This window comes from Cydia splendana, chromosome 1 (assembly GCF_910591565.1).
Source record: "Cydia splendana chromosome 1, ilCydSple1.2, whole genome shotgun sequence".
In the NCBI taxonomy this organism is placed as follows: Eukaryota; Metazoa; Arthropoda; class Insecta; order Lepidoptera; family Tortricidae; genus Cydia; species Cydia splendana.
In genome coordinates, this window is record NC_085960.1 from 11802925 (window position 1) to 11822432 (window position 19508).

The window sequence follows — 19508 nt, forward strand, 5'->3', positions numbered from 1 at the left end:
AATTTTCGTTTTCGATCTAGGTTGGGAGGAGAGAAGAGCCGACCAGAGGAGAGGGCGGTAATTGGAGGGTGGGTATTTTATAAGCGACAGGAACACAGGAAATAGCAGATTGTGTTTTAAGATGAAACTGTATTCAAAAACATGTAATTTACAAATTGTTCAAGACTGAACGAGATGAGATAAGATGAATAAGATGAGATAAGACTCATTAACCAGTTTAGATTAAAGTATTTTAATAAGTTAACCATTATACACGAGGAAAATACTGCTTTGCTGTTACAGATCTTTGTTCTTTTGTTTCTTATCGCATAACAGTGAACTTAAACGCACGCATATTAAAAATCTTTTACAAAATAGATCAGGTGTTTGCAAATATTGTTTACGCTAAATCTGCAGCGTTCACATAATTTCTGTCATGGTCTCACGCGTAACAACCGAGATAAGTTTATTTCCCTGTTTATTCCTATAAATGAAATAATACGACCAGTTTATCCCAGCAAGATCACAAATATTATTGGTTGAAATTATTGTCTGTGCTGGGGGTGCCGCAAGGCGCGCTCTTGGGTCATAATTTTTGCTCTAACTCGGTGTTACTCCATAAAACGCGATTATATCTAGCGACCCGCGAATTTCTCAGCTACTACATAAAACTCGGCGTAATAGATTGTTTTCGGGGTGTAAATTGTAAGCATTTTGCAGGGACTTCCTTTTAATATTTGATGGTTAGCTGTTTTATTCAACGTAGAAAAAAACTTACCTACAAAAAGTGGTACGAATTATGCTCTGCAGCTTTAAGTATTTTAAATAATTTAACTGCATTTCCCGGATGCAGGCGCGCCTCGTATGATGTAGCTAAAGTAAGATAAGAGATTTGGAGAAGGAATAGAATTATTTAAGTTAGATTAGGTAAGGGCCAGTTGCATCAACCACAATTGGCCGACTGATCAACGTCGCCCAGCAGTGAAATATAAAACTTCCCATACAATAAAATTTTGCGAACCGCGTCTCCACGTTAGGAACAACCCCTGTCATTTTGTCAATCGTTGCGATTTTAGTACAAAACATACACGGGCACAATATCAAAACCTGTTACATCAGCCTTCCTGTCAAACAGCCATTTACAAAAAAAACTGCTACAACATGTGTATAGTCCTGTATAATAACCTGCCGGAACACATAATATTAGAAAATAATACTTCATTTAAAACTAAATTATCAAAATGGCTACTAGACAAATGTTTTTACAGCGTTAAAGAGTATTTGACATGTGAAATTTAGATAATTAATAGCAAAATTGTAATTCTTAGTAATTTAGATTTTTTATTTTATTATTATTTCCTTAATTTATTTTTGATCTTAAGTTATTATTATTTTAATCCATTATTTTGTATGTAGTTGTTTAACATTAATATTATATTTTTAGTTTAGAATTTGTAATGACATATTAAATAATAATAAAACTGTAAATAATTTGCACGCCTGCATGCAGGTTGAATATGCTTGGACAACTTAACCATAAGATCTTACCTGTTACCATATTCTAGCAAATAAAGATATTTTGATCTTTGATTTGATTTGAACGCTTCCGCTATCGCTTCTTTAACGGTGCAGACGGTTTAAAGCAACCGACCCTTAATTAGTTAAACAGGATAGTAAAGGGTAATAACAATTAATATGAATAGGTAATTCTAATTTCTGAGTTGTAAAACTCTCAACCCTCCAGACAAACTGCAGTTCGGATCCGAATCCACTAATCAGCATACAAAATCAGACACAAGTAAAGTAATTAGGAATCCCAATAAATGTTAGCCTTTGGCGCTTACGGGTCCCATGAACGATGTAATTGCTGTCGAAGCGGCGTATGAGCCATTAAGATATAGATAAAGTGGAGTTATGGACGTAACTTACAGATTATAACGCTTTATTGGCGATGTTGTGCGCCCTTAAGTTGAATTCACCTGGAAGATAATTATGAATTTGGTGCTTATTAGAATTTGAAATTTATCGTATAAAGGGTTTGAGTTTAGGTATGTATACTTACCTACTAAAATGTAACATTTCACGGTACTCGTATCATGTAGGTAAATAATGAAACAACAAAATTGTAAATGTCTTTGTCGACTTGCTAGGTATAAAAAAGTTTGTATAACACGCGACGTGCTTTAAAGTCATCTAAAAGTTTTAACAAGGTTTTTTATTACACAGGCGCCTGTAGAAGTTGATGTCCGTAATTTCAACTCAGAAAATTGTTTCAAATAAAATATGTGAATATAAGATTGATGTTATTACGGCTAGTTAAGTATGTTTCTTTAGTAAATTTTGGTTTTTATGCGAATTGTGTTTGTATTTAAAATCTGTAGTTTTTTTAAGGCGCGTATACCTACAGGCCGTTTCAGACACATCCCAATTCTATGGTTTTAGAATTTTTATCAGATCAAAATGTAAATGGCGCCAATTCTAGACACTAATTCTCTTAACTGTCAAAATATTTACTTGTGTTTGACTTTCCTCATAGTCAAAATGAAAAGTAGAGTGTTTAAAACTCGGGTAAAAGTAACCATCTCACCCTCGAATCTATTGGCGCTCTCACTTCGTTCGAGCGCCAAAATATCTCGGGTGATATGATCACTTTCCACCCTTGTTTAACAATCTACTATTATTTACGTTCGGTTTAAACTAACCATAACCAATGTATTTATATCATGGGCTTGTTATAATTCATTTGCCTACCATAACTTAATGGCAACTAGCATATCTTCCTAACAATAGTGTTCTCTTCTTTCCAGGTAGTGTTAATGTTATGCCGTCTGCGGCCGCAGTACACGTTCTCTCACAGCCGGAAGTCGCCGCCGGCGCTGCTGGGAATGGTGGCGCTGGCCATCGCGATGCCGCCGCCCTCGGTGCACGAGATCCGGCTAGAGTCAGACATGTTCGTCACTAGGATCAACTTCGACTTCAGGATCGCGCACTGCGAGCCCAGGTATTTGGAATTGTATATGTTTTAATAGGTGATTAAATTGGTAATGAAATAGAGAACAGCGAAAAATGCATATCATCCATTTCTTAAACATATACTGAGTACCTATGAATAAAGTATGATCAATGTCAGATCAGCAGAAGAAAAAAATCCGAGCTAATAGTAGTACTAACTGGTTACCCACTAGGTTGCAAGAAAAGCAATTTACAAAGAAACTAATAAAGATACCTGCTTAGACAAGGACAATGGTACCCATTCCATATTTACTGTAGATACAGGAAAGTATATATCTTATATTAGATTGATGCATGTATATGGTATTGAATTTGATACATCGTTGTATTTCTCTCAGCAGGGTGTCAGAGCTATTAGGCTACACGGCGGAGGAGCTTACGGGGAAGAACCTCTATGCGCTTTGTCACGGAGAAGATGCAAATAAACTTAGGAAATGCCACGTAGATTGTAAGTACATGTCTTAAATTAACTTATTACTAGGTATGACCACACATAAATCGTATATATTGTATTCAGTTTGTGTCAATTGGACTCGTGAAATTTTCAACGACTTGGACATTATTGTAGGCACTATATATAAAGATCAAATCCAAAATTTATAATAATGAAAAACTCTGCCGGAAATCACCAGAATGTTGGAAAAAATTGCCTTCCTCTTTTTACAACGTCGATTTAAAAACAACAATAGCGACCGGAAAGCCATTACCATTTCAAACTGTCTCTACATACACGATGGCTTCATAGTTGATAGAAGACGGATGACCACACACCATCCTTGGCTCTATAAAAGTCCTGTTTTCATTAACCTTGCTGGACTCATCAATTGTAACGATCGCCGACCCAATAATGTGGTGAAATCCTTGTGTCGTAACGCACTTTGTATTCAGAGGGGACAGTAGAAATCCATGTCAAGACGGCACTCAAGGCGCTGTTACAAGGAAAATTTATGACTAGTGCAGTGCGGAATTTGTTCTAGGTTCGATTTTGATTTCAAAACTGTCCTGAATGACTCAATGAAGGGTACACTTCGAATATGGATTCTGAATAACGGTTCATCTAAAACCTCCAAACAATTAAATTCTTTAAATATACTTTCGTTTCGATGTATAAAATGAAAATTTTCCAGACACCTATTTAATTTCGGAAAAGTATGTTTGTAAGCACGTCTCACTTCATATTAATTTATATAGATTCAACACGTACGTAATTTCAGGCTCCGCGTCTTAATATTTCAGTCACACCGATAATTCTAACATCAAGAGGAAATATGCATTCAAATAATATAATATGACTCTCATATGCGTGTGTTATTACATTTTTTACGCTTTCGTCAGAAAGCTCAGTGTGCCACGCCGGTTTCCCATTATCTATATGAGAATCATTTTGTAATTTATCCTTTGTAGCTATGAAAATAAGGTCTGAGAGGTTTTGTGGCCGTTTGTACAATTTAGCTAGCGCCGTATCTACGCCGGCTGTCTTTGTCGGTTGTGATTTGAATAATAATTTTTATGCCAGCATTTTGGTTTCCTCTCTCCAGCTATCGTGGGAAACGTCAGCCTTAATGTCCTTCGAGATAGCTATTGTTGCTTCTATTTCAGCTACAATATCTTTACTTTATCCCGTATTCAAACGGCTACTTCGCATATTCTCAATTTAAAAAAAGGTTTTTAAAATAAGGTCAAGTCATTTCATTGTGTAGGTACTTGATTTTTGCTAGCTGTCATCTCAGCTAACTTTGTACCTATTTGAAAATAATGAAGTGAGGGAGTGTCATTATTTAAACGTCAGTTCCCATAATAAAATACATTAATGATGACAACGCCACACTTTGTCATTTCGCAATGACCATGATGCCATCCTGAGTTATGTTGGTCAGACTCTATCAGCTTCAATTTCACAGGTAACACGAGTATTAGAGAGAGAAAATAAATTCAAATATCGTTATTCATAAACGCATGTTAAGTCTAACAAGCCCTTGATAATCGTTTGTCCTTATCCGTCATTTTGACATTTGTGTTTGTTAAGGGGCCCACTGATTAACAGTCCGCCGGACGGTATCGGCCTGTCAGTTGTTCGGAACTGTCAAAAATTTGTTCTAACTCACAGGCCGATACCGTCCGGCGTACTGTTAATCAGTGGACCCCTTTAGAGGGGGACTAAGTTAACAGAGGTTTGCTAAGTTTTATGGATAATGGAGGATAAATTATTGTGAGTTGTATCATTTTAGTATAAAATGAATTAAAATTAGGTTCCTTCCTATAGATACTTTTGTATTGTCTTGTCATTGATAAATTTAGGTAGGTAACTATGTTTACATTACATCAAGCCGTATGCCGCAATAAAATTCCCAAATAGCCTATCAAAACTCCAATCACGCATCAGCCCAGCATGGTTTTTCTCTAGCACCTAAACTGTTGATAGCTTTGCGATAGCGTTTAAAACATACAATACGTATGTATGTATGCACGTATAGATGCCGGTCAAATGTGGACATATCGGGCCGTGAATACCAATTGTTTTATTAACATAAAAGTCCGCCGGTTTGCTAGAAAGCGGGTAATTTGGTTAGCAATGTACGTTGGCAGGCTGTTGATGCGCACAGCTTTATTCGGTTGTAAATTAATGTTGAAGACTTCCGACATTTTTATGGCGTGCGTCATTTGTTGACTGAAAAGGATTTATTTTTAAATCGGAGTTGAATATTACTCAATTTACTGTTGATTATTGTAATATAATAACTGTTAAAACGTCCTTCATTAATGTTTAAAGTAAGACGATTATTTATGGATTGAACACGAACCACAATATAACGCTACTGACAAGACAATGAAGAATATGAAAATCAGTCAAAACAAAATCTTTATAAAACCAACGTTATATTGAAAACGTCAGGATCGGTTTCACTCTTTGGCTCACGCCCAAGCGCATTGATAATTAGGTACAAAACTGACAATACACAATGCATGGACTTAACCAAAAACCGTCAGAACCTTAATGACTCACGTACAACAATACACGTGTCTTACTACCTTTAGCTCGTACGATTTGTATAGGTTTGAATATAATACGACTGCTTGTTTAACGTCATGTGTCAGCAAGGTCGCGCTGGTATGGACTGAGCCTTTTGATAACAATGTCAACACCAGAAGTTAATGCTGATAGTTGCAAGCCTAAGTTTTTGCACAATGAAATCGATTCCTTATGAGTGGACGCTTCTATAAAAGTACTACGAAGACCTTCCACTTATTATTTTTTGTTTGAATTACGTAATCCTACATCTAGTCTCAGTAACAAAGACATTTTAGTAAACATTCCATGTAGTGGCGTTGATTGGCCATCAGCGTCGGAGTAATGAATCTCATAGCCGTGGCTTTGGTACAGGATCTGAGGATCGACAGCCATTGTAGAATAGCGTCGATTGTCTTTAGGTAACTGGACATAGGGGTAAACGGTTCCCTAAGATGTCTTGTCGTGCATCAAGTGTCCAGGCCAGGCATACTTGTTCATATTTATCTTTCTCGTGAACCGACTGTCGTGTACGGTCATGTAATGTACCTAGTAGAATGTTTTCTCATCGCTTCAGTCTAAATTTCAATGAGTCCGTTGTTTAGAAAACGACAGTCAAGTGAGTTAGCAAGCAAGAGAAGGTTGAAAACCGTAACACGGGGGGTTTAGTCGTAACAGTGATAATAAACATTTTCCTTCTTTCTTGAAGAGGTTGAAAACCGTAACACGGGGAGTTTAGTCGTAAAAGTGATAATAAATATTTTCCTTCTTTCTTGAAGAGGTTGATAACCGTAACACGGGGGGTTTAGTCGTAAAAGTGATAATAAACATTTTCACACCACCTATTCGGAAAAGAGCTTTTTCTTCCCTGCTAGGAGGGATCAAAGTGGCACTTTTCCTCCCTGCTAGGAGGGATCAAAGTAACACTTTTCTGTTCCAGCACACTGTTTTTACATTTTTTTGCACATTATTTTTTTAGCTTAAATAATCTGTTTAAGCATTAGATTGTGTCAACACTAAGATTTTTTGATTCTCCTCATAGTTGATGTGAAAAGCAGTATGTGTCACACGGTATCAAAATTATTTCGTCTTGGGCGTTAACACTTGAATCCCTCATTATGCTCAGGATTCAATGTACGCCCTTGACGGAAATATGTCATTTTGATCCCTTGTAACACAAACTACTATTTCCTTCTTTCTTGAAGAGGTTGAAAACCGTAACACGGGGGGTTTAGTCGTAAAAGTGATAATAAACATTTTCCTTCTTTGTTGCAGTAATGAATAAAGGCCAAGTGCTGACGCACTACTACCGCGTGATGAACAAGCTCGGGGGCTACACCTGGATGCAGACCTGCGCCACCGTCGTCTGCTCGTCCAAGAACGCAGAGGAGCAGAACATCATCTGCGTCAACTATGTTATAAGGTACAATTCAACCATCTTCCGACCCTCAATGCCAAACACAAAATATTCAGCTTCTTTACAAAACTTAATTCACTTTGTATTCTTAGAATACTTTCATTGTCTCCTTATCTGATTTTCCAGCGACTTTACTTTTCGGTATTTTCCTGATTGACAATTAATGTATTGTGAATGACACGATACTCTGGTAATGTGTGGTAAATTTGCATACAAAATTAAATGCGCATTGTGGTCAGGGTAAATACGTGTGCAAGAGAATTATATATTTATCTCTTTCTTTATTTCACAATAAGCATAAACTATAAATGAAAATGCAAGCTATAACCATAAAAAGGAAATATTGTAACAAAACAGAGATTTAGTTATTTAAGCTTCCCGTCTTGAACCAACAACACCCGAATAAAATTGCTTTCATTAATAAAAAAAACATTTGTTGCAGCGGGCGCGAATACGCTAACACTGTAATGGATTGCTGCCAAATGGAAGAAAGTGTGCAAGGCGTGAAGCGAGAAGAGACGACGGGAGACCCTGAAAACGGGCCCCCGGACGCCGACAACTCTGGTAATCCGCCGCCTCCCTCGCGACACCCCGCGGAGAGAACTGAAGCCACAAACAACGCCGAATCTGCCTCAACAGCCCCAGTACCTACATCTGACGTCACACACCTCACCAGGCTCAACGACTCTCAACCGCTGCCGTTGCATACCAACCCGGAAAGAACCTCCCCCATGCCGGCGAGAAGAATGAAAAAGAGAAAACATGCGGAATGTGATGATGAAGAAAGAGACGAAGATAGACGAAAGAGCTCATCCAATCCTGGCGAAGCGATATCACCTGCTGAAAGAGATATCAATAAAACGAACTTGTCTATCCCTGAGGGCTCTTCGGACGCAACTTCTGTTAGAGATCTAGAAAACGCCATGTCGAAGCACTTACCTGCCTTAGACGGTAAAGAAATCTCACATAGACCGACGGACTTTTCAACAGACGCACTCTTAAAGCAACAGCAACAAAAATCTACTATACAGTGGATAGGGACGCAAAACCATCACCTAAACCATTTAAACAGGCAGATGCCTGGAAACCATACTTCAACACCCGCCTCAGCGCTACTACGGCAACTTTATGCTAACAGGGAGAGTGTTATTAGAAGTAATTTCCTTGGTGATGGTAGGACGGGTGGCTATTATTCGAGTGACGGTCAGTCAGGCCCGCTACCCACTCCTCCTGGCAGCGAGGGATCAGGCTATGGTGAACAACTAGGTCACAAAGGCACCGACATTGGTACACTGGCCTATGGTGGTTACGCGGATTACCATTCTGCGATGACTCCTCCTGGATCCGTTTCTCCTAGGGACAAACAGCAATACGCTTTGTCGTATGATAACAGCGCTTATTCCGAGGCGTTAAGGCACTCTTATTTGGGTGAAGCGCCATTACCGCTGAAGCCACAAGCATACTCCGCTGTCCCTAGCGCTTTGGACTACACATCTTCGTTAGATCAGAGTCAGTTCTTCCATCCCCCTTCCTCCTTCCATCTTTACCATCCCCAGGCTCATTCGGCCCACACGCCTCACACTCACCAGTCCGTAGATAAATCTGCACCTCCCAATACGAACTGGTACTCGTCAGGTTCATAGCCACATAGACATTATTAGTTTGGGATTGTGTATTGCTTGGAGTGAGCAATTGCGTTGTGTGTTCAATAGTTCGTTCAAATGTTTGTCAATCGTGTTAAGTTGGTTGTTAAGTTTAGTTCTTTTTTGTTATAGTTAATTATCCTCTAACTGTCTTGAACCAAAACTGTTGTAACCGACTTATTTGACAGACTGTAAATATATTGGTTTGAAATTTTTACTTCACAAAATTGTATACGGATACTCTAATGTCAATGCTAAACTAATTAACGACATTTTAATACTCAAAGCTTGAAAGGTAATTTCTTTTTTATATGACCCCAATTATTAATACTCTAAGTGTAAGGTAAAACTGTGCCAAAAACTAGGTGCTGAGCACTTGACGACGCATTTACAGAAACATTCCAAACCGTTACGATTTTATTCCATTATCTTTAAGGGTTTAATAACTTCGCCGCTGTTAAGTTTTAACGTGAACTGCTGCTGCCGTACTATTTTCGGCTGAAACTTAAAGCGACGAGGTTCTAAGATCTTAGCTAGGAATTTGGACATCTGTGAGCTACCCATAGCTTATTGCATATCATTTTAACTTAAGTGTCTAGTTAATGCTTTTGTAAATTATTGTACCATAACTACACGACTGTACTTAGGCTACTGTACGAAGTGTACGACTCGATAACTGTAAATTGTAGGCAATAAGAACTGTATATTATTTTAGTCGGAAATAAGATTTCGTTGTACATACTACTTATATCATTGTAGGGTAAGCGTTTAGTAAAGTTTGTTCTTTTTGGCAGTGCTCAAATTTTGTTAAAAATGTTTTAGTTGTATTTGAATTGAAATGTTACAACGTAAGTTCGTTCCAAAAGCAATATTAATTGTATACAAAATGTTCATACCACTCTACAAAAATCTCGATCAAACTGTGAATGTTCAGCAATATAATAAATTTACTACATATTTACATTCCCTTTACGAAAATTCAATATTTTAAAATATGAATCAAATTCTCTCTTACTCTTCATTAATTCAATCATGATGAACGAAATTAAAACGCCGTCATCGTCATCATCATGACAAAATAATTATAAAAATACTCAACACATTCCAGTAAGTAAATACTTTTAAACCAAATTATACTTATTTTTTTATATATAATTGAACAAAAATAGATAATTATTTAAATTACTAGATGTAACAGTTATAAATAAAATTGGTAATATTTATGCTATTATTAACAGTGCAATACGAGTGACAAAAGTTATTCTTTCGATTTTTATACGGCTTCGTTAATGTATCGTAATAATAAGGTAATTATCATTAATATTGTATCAAAGTTGTAATTTACATGGGATTTGGCTTGTAATTCGATTGTTTTCAGTTGTACCTCGACTTAAGCCTCTTCTCGTGTACAATTTTTATGTTTATTTTATTTGTAACATGAACAAAAAATGGAGGATTTTATTTCTCTGATTAAATGATTAAGATTTTTACTTATGTTGTGTTATTTATAAATCGTAATCAACTCCTTTATTAATTAATCCTTCAAAATGAAAATTAATGAAGATAAATGCCGCGGAAGGACCGTAACCAAACTGAAGCATTTACCGCATAATAAAATCGGATCGGCTCTTCACTGCCCGATTCGAACTTTAAGATACGTCAATTAATAGATCTAAATATGAATTAGATCATTGTCAGTGTCAAAAGTGACGTTTGTGTTTGAAGAAACGTCACATTTGACACTGACATATCTAATCCATATGGTTTCTAGCTTTATTAAATTGACATATCTTAAAGTTCGAATCGGGCCGTGAGTCGCGGCAGTCGCGTCTTGTCGAGTTGTCGATTCTGTCGCGGAGAAGTACTAGGGGCGCAGAAGTATCACGAAGTATTGAATAAACGGCCTCCTAGCCTACTTAGTAGAGTTATGATAGTGATCCTGCGTACGAAATTAGAGGTAGTACTGGGTCGGTAAGGGTAATTTATTGTGTTGATAAACATTAGTTCTTGAGTTATGGATGTTTTCTAGTCATTTACCGCCTGATTTAGACCGACTAAACGACTAATCAGCTTATTAAGTACGGATGCATTTGAGTTCTGCTTCTTGCATTGCGCTATTATCATATTTTTAAGACACCCGGAAAAGTTCTTTCGTAATTGGCTGTTTTTGATACAATTAAAAGTCGTTGCACAATGTACTATTGTTATAAATAAATAAATAAATAAATAAATAAATATTAAAGGACATTTTTTACACAAATCGACTAAGCCCCACGGTAAGCTCAAGAAGGCTTGTGTTGTGGGTACTCAGACAACGATATATATAATATATAAATACTTAAATACATAGAAAACAACCATGACTCAGGAACAAATATCTGTATCATCATACAAATAAATGCCCTTACCGGGATTCGAACCCGGGACCATCGGCTTCGTAGACAGGGTCACTACCCACTAGGCCAGACCGGGCGTTGTTATTGTATGTACTGTGTTATCTTATACCTTTAAACGAGCAATTCTTGTTTATTTACTCAAGTATATATATTTTTCGGGGAACTCGGAAACGGCTTAACGATTTCGATGAAATTTGCTATATGGGAGTTTTCGGGGGCGATAAATCGATCTAGCTAGGTCTTATCTCTGGGAAAACCCGCATTTTTGAGTTTTTATGTTTTCCGAGCAAAGCTCGGTCTCCCAGATAAGTACATATGTGACGTTATCTAAACTCTAAATCATAATTAGATTCCAAAAAAAGTAAGACAATGTTGCCACTTTTTACTAGCGCGTCTTGTATTTATGTAAAAATAAGTAAGTAAAAGTGCTTTTTTAAATCGTAGGAGTAAAATTACCAATAAATAAATTATCTAAGCGTGTTTATTTATAAAAAGGAATTTACTATTTTACAAACAAATTATTGCAGTGGCAACATTTTTTGGAATCTAATTATGATTTAGAGTATATGAAAAGGGACCTTATTGTCGATGGCGCTTACGCCATTATTAACGATGCTTCGACTAAATATAATGCCGCGCGACGCTGTGCGGCGTAAGCGCCATCGACAATAAGGTCCCTTTTCATAGATAATGCCCCATATTTATAAATTTCTAGTAAGCTCACTAGGGTAGAAACCCTAGTGAGCTTACTAGCATAACTTATTTTTCACCACACCAACTGGTAAAGGCTCTCTGCTTGTTCAAAAACCGATAGCAAAGTTGCATTTTATTCACATGTGAGGCAAAGTAGTCAAATGCAAATTTTGAGTTGTTTTCTTATGTTTGCTGGTTGAATTGACTTTTAAATGATGATTTTGAATGATAAATATATATTTAATAACATTCATTTGGATTTGATTTGGTTTATTTTGTTTGATAGGTATCTTACAGTTAATATTTTCTTCGGGTTGGTGTGGTGAAAAATTTTGTGTTTCACTCGGGGGCAAATTTTGTTTAACCCTCGTGCTTTGAAACCCCCGCAACGCTCAAATTCCATTTTTTTAAATTTTGGAATTTTTCGCTTGCTCGGATTATATATTGGCACGAGCGGTTAAACAACAATTTTGCCTCCTTGTAAAACAAATAACTATTGTGTTGGTAATATGGTTGCCTATGTCGCACCCAAGAAATTGTAGATGTTGTAGATGCACTAGCCGAGAAAAAGTAGGAGCACAGGAGTTGCGCGTAACGGGAAGACGATAAAAATCGCGGGACACGGGACGGCTGTAATCGAACCGCGCTCGTGCTGCTACCGTGTTGACGAGAAATTCTCGATTCAGTCGGGAGAAATACTAGGCGCGGAGAAGTTGCACACAGTTGTGCTTCGCTCGAATATGCAAGAGCCAAAGAGATGCAGAAAACGCAATTTCCGTTTTTCGCGGTAAGCCCCTGTATACTCGAATCGTACGCGAACTATGTCGCGGTGTTGCCGAAAAACAGTCGAACCAGTCGCGGAGACATACTAGGCGCGCAGAACTTGTAGGAATCGCAGAAATGTCGAGGCCTAGCACAGACAGACGCCCTATAGCGTATACCGAAGTTTGCATATTGCGGGCATCTTTCTCTGTCACCCTAATTATGCCTTAATTGGAGTAAAAGAGAAAGATGTCCACAATTTGCGAACTTCTGTGTTCATGGTCCGGCCCTCAGGAACGGCGTCCCTGTCTGTGCGGGTGCGGGTTCGCGTTGAATGTTAAAAGTCGAGAGAAAGTAGAGAAAATGTTTATTAATGTTAAAATGTTAATAGTTAAATGATTGTTGAAAGTTATGTTATAAAATGTTATAATTATCGAATGCACCCGGCCGCGATGGATCCGAAAAGTACACTGAATTTGGGTTAATGCAAATTATTGGTTAACGCGTCTTTTGCTGACAGGGCGCGCCGCGCCGCACGAGGCTTAGAACGTGTTAAAGGTGCATTGCACCGAACATCTTGCGGGGGGGCAAACGATGAGATGAGATGAAAATGTTAAAGGAATGATACAAGGTGATTGTACAATCGACTTAAAACTAGAATGTTATTCATTGAATGATATTTTTCTTAAAATTGGGGAGCTTCCCCTGTCCATATGTGTCGATTGACTCATCTCGCGTGTATGACATGTGAGCACTTTCACTCGCGCACTATTTATTTCTCCTTCACTCACACTTTTCGCTCGATATCGCGCACTAACACTGCACTTATCATAACTACAAATGTCACCGGTGCTGGTGCGACGTGCACTGCACGGCGTGGAGGCCGCGCTCGCGCTTGCTCGGGGCGGCGGCGGCGGCGGCTGGTTCGGTCGGCGTCTCTCGAAGATGTTGTCCGATGCTGCTGAATCCTCTGGATTCGTTGGGGTTGCCGGAGCTCTTAGAAGTCTCCATTGGCAACGGTTTTTTCGGCAAATTAGCACGATTGCTGTTATGATCATTGTGATCCAAAGGCAGTATATGGCAGTGTAGTGGTGTACATCATGTATAGAATAGTCGTTCTCGTCGGGTAGTAGACTTTCCTTTAGCGCTTTTATTCTTTCTTGTATGTTTTTATCTTCGTTTCTTTCCATAAAGTTCAAGCTGCTGTTTTCGAATTTTTCGACTGTAATGTTTATTATGTTTATTATATATCTTCTACAATGTTACGAACAGGGAGAAATTCTAGGCGCGCAGAAGTTTGTAGAGGCAGCAAATAGTCAATTGTTTTGCTCTACGTGTGGTCGAATAATTGTCAAATTGTGTAAGTAAGTAGGAGAGTAGAAGTGGCACAAACTATTTTTGTCAAAAAACTTACATTTATAATAAGATAATAACTAGGTACTAGGGACAGGGACTGAAAAATTCTGCACGAATATCATGGTCGCATTTTTATCACCTGTCATCTCATGCGTCACTTTTTCATACTTTCATATTTGTTAGAAAGTGACAGGCATGCTCTGAAACATATTCAACGATAATAGGGAATATTAGGCAAAGCTCTGCGTAGGTGGCACCTTTGTGTACAGTAAACAAACCACATTGACACATCACACGTCACGTCAATCACATGGCCTACCGCGAAACAAGAAAATCGAAATTTCGTTATCTAATCTCTCTATCACTCTTGCATATTCGAGCGATAAAGAGGCAAATTTCGATTTTCGCGTTTACCGGTAGGTCCTTGTTAACAAACCGCCTTGATGCATCAATGTCATATTTTATTGTCTGTGAAAACTTGTCAAAAAATAGTTTAAGGCACAGTATGTATAAGTTAGTCTATGAATTTACTGAGTCGGTACTGCTGCACTCTGGCGGCAGAACATTGCAGTAATATCCCCTATTTCGTAGGATAATATTTAAAAAAAAAAATATTTAAACGTCGAGTGAGACAAAACCGCATATTATTTTTTACGGAAAATCGTGAACAACCTCAATCAGAGCAACACTGTTATGTTGAATGTACCAGGACATTATAAAACGAAAGCGGCGACGGATTGCGGTATACAGTGTATCAATGACGTAACCCCGCGATACCAAAGAACTAGGAGCACAGTAAGAGGAAAGAGCAATTTGCACTTTTATACGACATTATGTATACACACCGTAAAGTTATGTATGAAATTATTATATCAACATTCTTCCCATAAATATTTAAGAATTATGTATAAGTAATGGATTTTTCTTATATTTTTTTAACATAAATGTGTAAATACTAGCGCCATCTGTTTTGTGTAGCAGGAACTACATCATTACAACGACGTCTATCGCAGTAACTTTGTTGGATTATTATTATGCGGGTGCTAACTTTCTTAAAGACAACTAGATGGCGCTGTACTTCAAACCATCAAGAAGTGAAACTTATCAACCCGTGAAAATAGCTTGCACTTGATACATATTTTAATGAGATACCCTATTATGAAAGGGGACAAAACATACATTAAAATGCCATCATTATAGTTTCATTGTGGGATTTTGCCAGTGACAGCAAGTAGGAAAGTCCAGTTGGTGGCGCTACTGCGCCAAATTCCCTTTCGACCTATTTTAAATCAAAAACTCTACGGTGACTGCTAACCACGTAGACATGACGTTGACATACTGACTTACTGACAACAGACTTCAATATTGAAAATTGCCGCATAAAGCATCGTGTACGGATTTCCTTGTGTTATTAAGAAGAATCCTGCAGTTTAATATATAAATATATCTCTCCGCCCGCTACAACATAATATTACACCGCTCTTGGATTTCGTGGACAAAGGACGACGGACGAACGGGTAAGTCACCTGCGAGTATAAATTTTGTTTAGAACCGCACATCGCAGTATCGGCTCCAGTTCCCGGATTCTCCGTATTCCTCCAAATTCTAAAGTCCACGACAATCTATCATTTTTGGTCCTTTTCGAACCGCGTATTGATCCATATTTTATTTATTATATTTTCCGCCATTTCGTTTATATTTTGTTTTATATTTGACATTTACATTTTCCGCATTCATTTTTATAATTTCCGCATTTATATTCCAACATGTCTAAATTAGAGTTGGAAAATAAAATAAAAATTTTGAAGAGTAAGGAAGAGAAAATCTTTGAACGTGTTTCGCGTATCTATGATGCCTCAAAAAATATTTCAAGTTTCGAATCGAGAAACAATGAGAAGTTTATGGCGGATAGTGAATCAATCGAAGAATTACGCGTTAATTTCGAAACAATTCTCGACGATATTAACAAATATACGATGTCTCTCATTCCTGGCTCTGAACCTGATTATGCAGCCCTAGATTCTTTCGAAAATATGTATTCGCCAATTAAACGCGCTCGCAATAATATTATTAAAATGTCATCACCGCAAATAAATACAACCGCTTCCGCGAGTCGCAGCGACGGTTCCTCGTTCAGGGGTATTAAAGCTTCCACCTATCGAACTGCCGTCTTTCGATGGCCGGACGGAAAATTGGCCCATATTTTATGAAATGTTTAAGGCCAACATTCATGACAATAACCAGTTGTCTGACGCGCAACGTGTGCAATACCTTGTTAGCAAATTGACAAATAACGCGTTAAAGTTAACTGCTGGCATAGTGCCTAATGGTGAAACTTACTCCATAGTTTGGAACAGTCTTGTCAAAAAGTATCAAGACAAACGCGCTTTGGGTACTTATTACTTGAACAATATACTCGATCTCAAGCCATGCACAAATAATTCCAGCAGCCTTAACAACTTCATTGAGAAGTATTCCGCGTCTATCTCTGCGCTTAAGCAGTTAGATATCCCTGATTTGACCGATTTTATATTTTTAAGTTGCGCTTTGAGGAAAACGGACTCACAGGTTTTACAGAATTACGAAATGACTATCCGCGATGAAGAAATTCCAAAATATGATTCTTTCATCTCTTTCGTACAAGACCAAGTGAAAATTTTAGAAAGGTCTAATGGTGGTACATCCAGCAAACCAATTGTCAATACACCAGCTCAACCCGCTAAGACTACATATAAGGCATTTGTAGCCAGCAGCGATACTGATTCGAACTCCGCGACAAATGAACAAGCTTGTGTATTGTGCAATAAAAAGGATCATTCACACCTGTACTCTTGTATGAAATTTAAAAATATGATATCCCCGCAAGCGAGATTTGAATTTATTAAAAGTAAACATGGTTGTGTTAACTGTCTCAGCACTTCGCACACGATTCTTAACTGCAAATCGCGCCACACTTGCAACGTATGTCAGAAGCGTCATCATACGCTTTTACATTTCGAAGCGAGCAAGACTGCTTCCGCAAATGTTAATTCAACACAGTTGTTTGCTAATGTCAGCAACCCTGCGTCGGCGCCTGCTGCGTCCGCTGTTCCCTCTCCGCAAGGCTCAAGTGTATGCTCGAACTGTGCATGCACACCGCAAGTAAATTCTACAATTAATGCGCAGACACAGCCCGACATGTCAATGTCATCTAATATTTGTAAGATAATTCCGCCTACAAATGCTAGTGTTTCGCTACCGACGTCAAATCCTCAATCTGCTATATTATTAGCAACTGCTCATATCTACGCCAAGCCTTATAATGGTGATGGTAGGTCAATAATTCGCTGTATGATTGACAATGGCTCTCAAAACAATTTAATAACGTTAGATTGCTGCAAGGCGCTTAACTTGCCTGTGATACCGCTTTATAATTCCTATATTAACGGTGTGTGTTTAACGAAAGACAAGATACACGGTTACGTCTACCTAAACATTGAATCGCGCATATATCCAAATTACAAATACTACATACACGCGTTAGTGGTATCTTGTATAACTGGTCCGCTTCCAGAGATTGTAATCGAAACTAATAAATGCGACTTAGCACATTTGGCGAATATACCATTCGCAGACTTGACCTGGAACATACCAGGCAATGTTGATCTTCTGTTAGGAGTTCAGATCTTTCCGTACATATACTTGGGGAACATGATAGAGTCTGGCTCGTGCGCACCCCCCGCAGTGCAAACCACATTCGGTTATGTATTTATGGGTGACTATCCTCAGAAGGGTGACAATCTTCAGAAGGATGACCATATTTATAATTCTTTCGCCGGTTTGATTCGCAATGACCTTGAGTCGAGCTTAAATAAATTTTGGGAATTGGAAGAGATCCCATACAAACGCTTCCTCAGTCCGGAGGAGACGGAGTGTGAAAGCTTGTACGTAAAGTCCGTTTCCCGCCAAGATGACGGTCGTTACACAGTCGCCTAAGCTTACCCTTCTGCAAAGATTCTTCTGAGCTAGGAAACTCCCGAGCTGTGGCTCATCGCCGCTTGCTTTTCCTAGAAAGGAAATTTAAGCAAATACCTTCACTGCGTGAAGACTACAACAAAGTTATCGACGATTATATGAAAAATAATTATCTCGTCGAGGTTCCTGAATCTGACGTCACAGATGACGGCTACTACATCCCCCACCACGCTGTAATTCGACCTGACAAAGCAGGGTGGATTTCATCACCAAAAATTTCACCATACAAAAAAATATTTTTTTTTAATGTTTAATTTAACACGATTCTAGCTGGGTAAAGTAATAGGGGGCTGAATATTGAGGATATTTATGGTATTTATACAATCATTTGTGGCTTATATTTGAAGTTATCGCTTTCGGAAAATAAAAACGCAAGATGGTGATGACAGTCATGGTATGGTAATGACTCTTTTATAGACGGTAATGACACTGCATGTACGGTAATGACGATTTGGGAACTAATTTATATATGTATTAAAAACGTATTAAAAAAACAAAAACTTTTTTTAATTGTAAGGCTTTAGAACTTTAATAAACATTACAAATAACATGTTTTTGAACATAAGACTAGCTACATAAATTATTTTTAGAAAATTATAAAAAATACATTTTATTCATATAAATAAATATATAACAAGTATTTTTATTGTATAATTTTAAATAATTTATATTCCGAAATAGGCAATTTATGTATTCATTTATTTTTTTGGGTTTTTTCAATGTTAAATCATATTAACAATATTGTACTCTTATTATCAGTTTAAACCCGCATCTTCTTTTATCTACTGCATAATTTGGTATTTATATCATATTATAAAATTGCTGGCTTACCAGTGAGCTTAATTTTTATGATATATTACTTTTTTTTGATAATTTGATTCATTGCATAAGTTTGTATTCTTGTTGTTTTATAAATTAACTTTGAAAATAGCTATAATGATTTAAATCCATATATATATTGTTTAATAGCTAAACATTCATATATAATCAGTGTTTTATAAGTTGCAAGACCCCTACTTGTAATGCATGTCATAAGTTACAAAATGTTAGGTATTGGGTCCGGTGACTACCCAATGGTATAATTATTAATTTCTGTAATTATATACATCAATTAATATAATATTATCAAAAAACATAAGGCCATTACGATAGTGAGCCAGTACCGTAGCCTATGGTCGCTTAAAACTTAATATATGTTGCTTGTTTAAATACTTTGTTTCAACACGACT

General features: G+C 37.5%; 1 protein-coding gene across 2 annotated transcripts in view; it reads left to right on the forward strand.

Annotated features, from left to right (window-relative positions):
• Positions 1 to 10548, forward strand: part of LOC134795216 (protein trachealess) — a 64914-nt gene extending 54366 nt beyond the window's left edge. For both annotated transcript variants that reach the window (XM_063767053.1, XM_063767049.1), the window contains 4 exons: positions 2787 to 2980; positions 3330 to 3439; positions 7274 to 7421; positions 7858 to 10548. In XM_063767053.1, coding sequence (XP_063623123.1) covers positions 2787 to 2980; positions 3330 to 3439; positions 7274 to 7421; positions 7858 to 9058 — 1653 coding nt within the window. In that variant the 3' untranslated portion in view covers positions 9059 to 10548. The remainder of the gene's footprint in view (positions 1 to 2786; positions 2981 to 3329; positions 3440 to 7273; positions 7422 to 7857) is intronic.
• Positions 10549 to 19508: the final 8960 nt, after the last annotated feature.